General features: G+C 32.7%; 1 protein-coding gene across 1 annotated transcript; it reads right to left on the bottom strand.

Moving 5' to 3' along the window:
* Nucleotides 1-3,665: 3,665 nt before the first annotated feature.
* LOC131220217 (uncharacterized) lies at nt 3,666-8,340 on the bottom strand. Its single transcript, XM_058215180.1, has 4 exons — nt 8,281-8,340; nt 4,226-4,351; nt 4,062-4,136; nt 3,666-3,899 (listed from the first exon to the last, which is right to left on the bottom strand). Exons 1-4 carry the CDS (start codon nt 8,338-8,340, stop codon nt 3,837-3,839), a joined length of 324 nt encoding a protein of 107 aa, XP_058071163.1. The 3' UTR covers nt 3,666-3,836.
* Nucleotides 8,341-8,867: the final 527 nt, after the last annotated feature.

The following is an 8,867-nucleotide window of genomic DNA, read 5'->3' as shown; positions in this document are numbered from 1 at the left end:
TGGTTTTAGATGGTATGGCCCACTTGAGTTTCATATACGGATGATTTTTAAGATATCTCATAACCTAAAGGGGACACATCAAATGCACGGTGTTGATGTTTGACACATATCATGATGGGCCCCACAAAACTTACCAACATCAATTCTTATGTTCTCACAAGGTCAATAAGTTGGGTCACAATTTTGACAAGAATATTTGGCCCATTTTATATGTCTAGTCTATTTAGTCTATTTTACTGATCAATACCTTCAAGTTGACTAGTTACTCGCCCCAATCAGACTAACTACATATGAGAAAGATATTGTGCATACAAGATTGATCAACAATTTGAGTGAAATTTGATTTAAACATTTGAAGTTATTTACTCTTCAATCTGGACTAATTCGAATGTCCAAAAACAGTTAAATGTTCAATTAGTGGATGTGCCTAATAGTTTATTAAAAAAATATATTTTTTTTTCACAGATAAATTTCAATTTCCATTTAAAAATAACATTTTTTTTTAAAATGTATATTTTTTTACTCTTAATTTTTCTTTGAAAACTTTTAACAGAATATCATTTTTATTATAAAATATTTCAAAAAATAAATTAAAATACAAATTCTGAATTTTTATTTTCAAAATCTCTAAAATTTTCACAAATTTTAAATTTTTTTCCCCAAAATTCCAAAATGCCAATTTTTTTTCTTCAAAGCATCATTTTGTTTTCGACTTTCCTATTTTTTTTTTTAAAATTATATATGTTTTTTCAAAATCTTAGTGTTTTTTTAAATAACATTTTCTTTTAATTTTGAATTTTGAACATTTTCAATTATTTTTCAAAATCACAAAATTTTTCAACTTATTTATTTTTTGTTTCAAAATGTTTGTTTTTTGATAATGTATCGATTTATTATTATTATTTTATTTAAAAATTTTCAATTCCTTTTCACTTCTCCATTTTTTAAATGCATTTTATTTGAACTTGTCAATTTTTATTGAACTTCTCAATTTTATTTTATTTTTCAAATTTCAAACTCTCATTTTCTTTTTAAAAATATTTTCATTTTTCAACATTGTGAAAAATTTCACATTTTTTTAAATATTTTTAATTTTCTTTTTTAGGATATTATTTTTTTCTCAAAATCAAATGCTTTTTTTTTTTTTTTTTCCAAATTTATCAAGTTTATTAAATATTCTTTTTTGTTCCCACAAAATGAATTTTTATTAAATCATGATTTTTATTTTTTCAAAATCTAATTTTTTTCTTAAACATTGTTAAATTTTTTAAACTTCTCAATATTCTTTTTCATGTGATATTACAAATCATTGAAATATTAGTTTTAAATTAAAAAGTAAAAGTAAAAATTCCACTCATTTGATATAAAAACAAAATAAATTTTCTTTTTGCATTCAATCAATTATTAAAAAATAATCTTAGATACAAATATGTATAATTAAACAACAGAAATTCTATTAAAAAACAATTATTAGACTATAAAAAAAATTAATTTTCCACCATATTCTAAAAAAAAAAAAAAAAAATAATGTTAAGGCATAAGTCCTTTTACGACGGATCATTATCCGTCGCAAAAGTAACTGAAAAGCACGCCATTTGGTATTTTGGGTGGGAATTTGCAACTAATCACTGTTGCAAAATCAAAATTTGCGACGAATTTAGTCCGTCGCCTATTTACGACGGACAAAAATTTGTTGTAAATCAGATTTTAGCGACGGATTTTGGTCCGTTGCGAAATTCCGCAACGTTCGGACTACGGATTTTCGAGAAAGACGAGCTTAGCGACGGACATTTTCCCTTAGCGATGGATTAAATCCGTTGTGAAACCAAGAGATTTTGGCGACGGACAAAGTCCGTCGCAAAAATATGTCACAAATTCACATTTTTGGCGTTGTTTGTAACATTTCTCATAGGTCCCAATCTATTAAAAAAAAAGACAATTTTTGTGGAACCCACTTGAATGATCCTATTTGTACATCCTTTTATTTTCTATCAACCAAGTTACAGGTGGTGTGCTCCCACCTTTCTGAAAAAAGAGAGTAATTATTGATTTACCCATTGGAACTCCATCTTGAAGAGGATTAATTGAGATTGACTGAGTGGGGGTAAAGAAAGTGTCCTACAGGTTTCAAGGTTGGTCTTTTGGGTAGCTGGACATTTTTTCGTAGGAGTGAAATGGCTGGTTAGTACTAATATTTTTCATAACATATCTTTTTGATCAGTGGTTTTCTAAAGCCCAAGTGAGGTCTAAGTCTACCCCTCTTATAGGCACACAAGGTTTTTCTCTATATATTAATTCAGGTGTTGTGCTGCCACATTAGAAAACAAGAAAGTCCTTTATGCTCAAGTGAAGTTTCGTTAAACACAATCATTCTCTTCCCATGCTTCTTCATGCAACCATTTATAACATTTCTTATAGGTCCTAATCTATATATATAAAAAAGACATTTTTTGAAATTCACGCCTCAATTTATTGGTCTTATGAACCGGGAAGAACTTTTTAAGGAATTTCCAGTTCATCTCAGCCTAAATGCTAATAAATTATTGCCATTGAGAGTGGAGCCATGATTTATCCACCTCCTTAATAAAAAAGGGTAACTGTTTTAATCTAAATAACATCTTGGGTGATGTTGTTGAATTGTAAGGTTACAACAATCTTGTCAAATTCCTTCATATGTACATATGGACTCTCTGAATCAAGTCCATGAAATTTAGGTAGCAGTTGAATAACTGCTAGTTTAAAATCCATATTTCCTGCATGGCATGAGAAAATCATGTAGGAAGGCGTGCTTGTCCTTGCTGGTTGTAAATAATCATGCAAAGTTCTGACCAGTGGAACTTGGTGTACTTCATTCCTATTACGCACCGTCCTAACAGTTAACATATTATGCATAACATTCTCATTAAAATTTATTTTTGTTTCAACGATATTTCTAGATGGTGTTTCAGGAGCACTTAGATGTTTTCTCACACATCGATCAATAGATGAATAATCCCTTAACTAGTACTCTGCTTAGAAGTTTCTACACGATCCCTTACACCAGGGCATGAACCACACACAATTAGAATTTAAAATCTAAATATAAATTCTACATGGAAATAAAATTTTTACAACAATTTAGAAATAATTAGAAAGAGAGTAGAATAATGTTACCAGAAGAGAAGAACTATGATTAAGGAGAAATCCTACAAAATATAAACAACTCGATGTTAGCAACTACTAGAAAATTGGGCAAAGGCTATAGACCTATGGCTACGGTTTTTGTCCGTAGCACGACCGTAGTTGTAGGTGTCGTAACAATAGGTCAAAAACCTATGGCTACGGATCTACTCCATAGCCAATAGATAACAATAGCTACAAATATAATCCATAGCAGTTACATTTGTAGTGAAAAGTACATCCAGATATAATCTGTAGCAGCTATATCTATGGCTATGGATATAATCCGTAGCCATAGATTACAATAGCTACATATATAATCTGTAGCAATTATATGCCAAATTTAATAACAGATACGGTTGTCAGATTATCAGTTACGATCAATATCCGTAGCTATTGCCTACATTTAAAAAACAATTATAATCATTTGTTCATTCAATTACCACCTGCATAATCATTCATTCATTCAATTGCAATCGTTCATTCATTTATTCAATTACAATTGTTCATTCATTCAATTACAATCAATTACAATCGTTCATTCATTCAATTACATTTACAATTAGAATAATGCTGAAATTACAATTGTCCAAGTCCACTCCTTTTCCTTTCAATTTCTTAGTGACCTCTGTAAAATTACTTCCACGGTCATTTATGTAGTACTTTGAAGAGTTGTCTTAAAATCTAACTCTAGTAATGACAAAGTCACTTCCTGCAACAGCTTCATATATTCCATCATCCTACAAATAGTCATGGCATTCATAAATCAGAATGACCATTGGGGGAAAAAAAGACAAAGTGAAAGAAATCCATCATGTATGACCATTTTCTTTTCTTTTTTTCTTAATGAATTAATAAAAACTCAAAGAGGAATGAAACTGACACAAAAGGAATGGTCTCACCATATTAATTATCTCCTGAAAGGGAACAGTCCAAGTTTTGGTGATTAGTGATTGGTAGAACACAAAAGTTGTGACCTGAAGAAAAAATAAAAAAAGAAATACACATTTCAGCTTGAACCACATGAGGAAACAAATGTTACTATTTTCATTCATGATTTTCATACCTTACTCCACTGAAAAACTTCACCATCATCAAACTTGAGAGTTAGAAAACCAACAGGATCAAGATGGATTGAACGAGCCCAAAATTTGCTTTTTAAATTACTCTCCCAAAAATTTCCGTCCTCTACCTTCACAGTGGCATGCAACAATTATTGGATGATGACTGACTTGTCTCAAAGTAAAATATCAAGTTACCTCCTTGACTCAAAACCAAATCAACAATGTGAAGTCTTATCAGATTATAAAACTCGTCAAACCAAAGCATGAGAATTAGACTATCTAATCAAGATTGGTAGACTAAGAAAATTTAAAACTATAAATGAAATAAAGGAAAGCATCAATTGATTAGTGAGCAAACAACAGATATGAGATTGGATGACGTTCGGATCAACGTTACTATCTATAAGATTAGTAAATCTGTTGATCAATCCTAATGGCTAGAAAAATGGACCAACACAAATGGTTGAGATGAATGGTAAGTGCAGCTTTCAGGCCATGCAACATCGGCACGTGGATGAGTTAACGAAATTTAAAATTTTTTTTGCAAAAAATGAACAGTAGCCTGGCTTATGAAAAGAAAGATGATAATAAGGGGCTGAATTAATCTACAATAAAATGTGATTATTAGCTTATTTCCAATACTTACATATTTTCTCTAGTTTAATAGTCAAGGTGATTTGCTTGCAAGCAGAAGCACCTAATTTTTCATTAATGAATTGCTGCACATGAATAAATTTTCAGATTTAGATGTTCTCATCATAGGCATTGTCCAGACCCTTTCATGAGCTTGTCATTTCTAAGGTTGATCTTACAACAATCAACAATTTTATAAGCTGGATTGATGATGGAACATAAACATCCATGAATCAGACAAAATAATTGAAACATTTACGGCCTAACAAACATCAAACTTCCAAATTGATTTTGAACTTCAGAATATTGATTATGACAGGCAACCCAAGTAGGATATTTTGATGCCTATAAAATGAAAAATAAAAAATCTTCTGTGGTATTTGCCCAAGAGGTATTTGCAAGCTCCTTTACATGCTAAGGAGCTTAGCTCTACAATAGTATCCTAACAAAGAAACAGCATGACATTGCAGATGGTCCCGTGCAATCCATGTAAATAACAGCTCAAGCTACTTTCTCACAAATAGTGAAACTCCCTGGGTTGATGGTAATGCTATTTGTGTCGTTATTAGTTTTGTAATTGCCAACTAGATAATTCGCCAACTCAAACATGTTATTTCATAGGTTGCAAGTAACATGAACAAATACCAACAAGAAATTGAACATTAATGCTGAAGGAAAAATTGAAACCGCAACAAGAAAATATACAGGATCTACTAAAATTGACATAGATTGACAAATTCTACCATGAGTCCTATATTGATAATTGCAACACGTGGAAAATTGCTGAATGGGCCATTGCTAAACATGGGAGAAGGTCAACATAAGATGATCTAGCCAACATGAATGCAACAGGAAATAGATAAGCTCTCCATTTCCTTTGTGTAGCTTATCTTTAGAAACATTTGTGGACGGAAACATATACCAATACCACTGAGTTCGCCCCTCAAATAGAATGGATGAATTGATGCATGTTTCTAAATTTCAATCCACCAATACCACATGGGCCCTTTGAATGCACATGTATCCCTTCAAAAATAATTATAGAATCACTTTCCACCTGCAAATTTCTAAGACCCAAGCTATAACAGTTACAAAGCCCATCCACTATTGCACATACCTCTGCTATACAATCTAAAAGCCCTATAGTAATGGTGGACTAAAACCTTCCAAGGTAAATTTTGAGAGTTGAAAAGTTAATTTCTGTTGTTGGATCCTTCAAGATATGCCAACAATTATATTTGCAATCTTCAAAACCTTGCCATTTGCAAACTATCTACAACTGAGTACAAGGTACTACATGAATATATGTCAAAATGTCTAAGATAAGAACCAGTATATGATTAAATCGTACCATAAGTTATAATTGAATTTGACCTTCAAGGACTTGTTAGAAATTTCTTAGACAAGCCAAGTTCATGCATCGTGAAAGAAATTGTGAAGCTAAAAATAGAAATTAAGATAAACCTTTTGTGCTAATTAAGCACTAGAGATCCAAAAGAAGATATTAAAAAAAATGCCTTACAATAATTCCTTTTTTTCTGCCATGAAACCAAAGCATTAGAGACCATGAGTTCTGCAATGAAACCAAGTTCATCCATCATATATCCTAAAAAGAAAAAATGAACAAAAAGGGGGAAAAGAAAAGGCATACGACATCCTGTGGCCCTCAAGCCAGCCATTCCTACTAACGGAATAGCAAACCCCTGCTCCCCCCGCAAGCCGGGATTAGAAGCAGAAACCTTAGAGATGAACAACCCACTCCTTGTCCCGAGAGCTAAGAAACCTAGAAAACACATCAAGCAACCCCAAGGCCATATAGTCAACACAACAAGCATTAATAAATACTCTCTTCTCGCATGCAATAGAAAGACAATGCAAGCAAGAATGAATGCATCAAAGAATTATCTGAGACAATGGGAGTTATTTTCAGATGGAAGGGAAGTGGCATTAGAGCTAGTGGTGCGCATATGACCCACGGCTTGAGTTATTCAACTGATAGTTCCATTTTGTTGCTAATGGTGGTAGTTCACAGTTGATGCATGTGGTGATAGGTACTCTTGACACAAAAATTAAATGACCAACTTTATAGAAGCAAAGACTTGAATGAGGTAGCATCTCTATATTCAAAGTTGAACAGACAAGCTGAAATGGAGATGATAGTTATTACCACAGGAATCCCATGGAATGCTTCAAAATAATTAAATCTAACAAGGTGACATCCATTACACTCTGCTAGAGCATCACAACTTTTCTTTTTTTGGAATTGTTACTAAGGATCCCAAAATGCCCAAAATGCCTGATACAGCTTCCTTGGTTCCTAAACACCACAACAGGAAATGTGTGTGTGTGTGTGTGTGTGTGTGTGAGAGAGAGAGAGAGAGAGAGAGAGAGAGAGAGAGAGAGAGAGAGAGAGAGAGAGAGAGAGAGAGAGAGAGAGAGAGCTATTTTCTGATCTGAAATATCTATGGGTCACAAGATTCCAAGATGCTCCTTTTAGTTTTGAAAGCACATAAAAAGGAGATTGCAGTTTTTATTGATATATGGAGAGTAGAGAGGATTAACACACCTTATTTGCCAGTTGTACAAGGCACTTCCCTAGAGTAGAATGCAGAGCAGCCCTCTGCTCATTTATGGCATCTCCCAATTTTGGTAATTCAATGGAGCACAGGAAGCATTTGCACAAGTATCTCATCAGGTCATTTATTACACCAACTATAGCTACAGAAGGCTCTAGCCTTGAGCGTTGAGCTAGATTTATGGTAACATTGACTACATCGATTTGCATGCTAGGCTGTTTATTGACATTTTGTGATCCAAATGCTTAATAAACAAGTGTTATGATGCAAAAATTCGTTGAAACCATTGAAATATAAAAGAGTAAAGAGTGTGTGCACATGAGATGCAAAAATTGGTTGAAACCATTGAAATACAGATGGTTAAGACATCAGACATGCACATGAGGTGTCAAACAAGGAAACTGTAAAAAGCATGACGATTCATTGTAAAGTTAACATTATAACATTGAAAGATACACAAGTATACAAATTTTAATTTATAAAGCAATAAAAAAGAAAAAAGAAAAAAAGGGAGGACCTATTATGCTATATGAGGTAAACTGTTAGGCAGTTAGAAAGCGGCATGAGTAGAGATTTGGGTGTTGTAGAGATGAGAACGTGGATATGAAAGTGTGTGAAGACAACGATAAGTTTAGAACCTGTGGTATGGTTTTTTTTTTTTCCTAATGAAAATGGCTTTATTGTTAACTGGTACATAATCAGCGCAATTTTTGGGCCAGATATCATTCAAGAGGTGGGCCACTAATTAGCATGGATCCATTACCAAATTGCACCAATTCAAGGATTTATATAGTTGATACCATTCATTAAATGATATTCAACACACATAGTATCTTAAACCAAGATACAAGAAAGCAATTGCCTTCAACAATTCCAAGAAACCCGCTGCAATTATAGTCCTGCTGCATCTTAACTTTCAGCTTTGTCCACATCAATCAGGCAAGTGTTAATAATGGTCTTAACCAAAATCTCACATTATCTTTAGAAGTTTCACCTAAAAATTGATGGAAAAAATGAAAATGAAAATGAAAATACTTGTACCTTTTTATTGACAAGCAAGGTACCCTTCACAACACAACCATTGTAGAACAACCTAACCTGGATAAGTAAAGGCTAGAGGATAGAGAAACAAAAACAGAAGTTCCATCAAGAACAATTGATTATGAAGGGGATTTGGACTAGCATTAAAGAAAAGACATAGACATAATGTACATATTGGATCCCCAGTGACAGATTTGTGTAGTATTAATGTTGAAGATTTCTCCACAACTTCAGCCTGATCCAGCATTCTCTAAAGGAAGAAAGACATTCAACTAAAATACGCCAAAAAACAAGCCAAAGATGGAGAAACATAAAGAGAACAAAAATGATATAAGTGGTGATGGACAACTTCACTATCCTTGCAGCCGAGATTGTTTTTACAAATCGCTCTTCA

Source organism: Magnolia sinica, chromosome 12, assembly GCF_029962835.1.
Source record: "Magnolia sinica isolate HGM2019 chromosome 12, MsV1, whole genome shotgun sequence".
In the NCBI taxonomy this organism is placed as follows: domain Eukaryota; kingdom Viridiplantae; phylum Streptophyta; class Magnoliopsida; order Magnoliales; family Magnoliaceae; genus Magnolia; species Magnolia sinica.
Note: the sequence above shows the minus strand (reverse complement) of the source record. Positions and strands in the feature narration are given on the sequence as shown.

Bases quoted from the DNA above. Each gene is read 5' to 3' on its own strand.
- LOC131220217 (XM_058215180.1), bottom strand. From the start codon at position 8,340: ATGCAGCAGGACTATAATTGCAGCGGGTTTCTTGGAATTGTTGAAGGC. The intron at 4,352-8,280 runs GTATCTTGGTTT...GCCACTGTGAAG, and splicing joins TTGAAGGCAATTGCTTTCTT to GTAGAGGACGGAAATTTTTG. The intron at 4,137-4,225 runs GTATGAAAATCA...TTTTTTCTTCAG, and splicing joins AAGTTTTTCAGTGGAGTAAG to GTCACAACTTTTGTGTTCTA.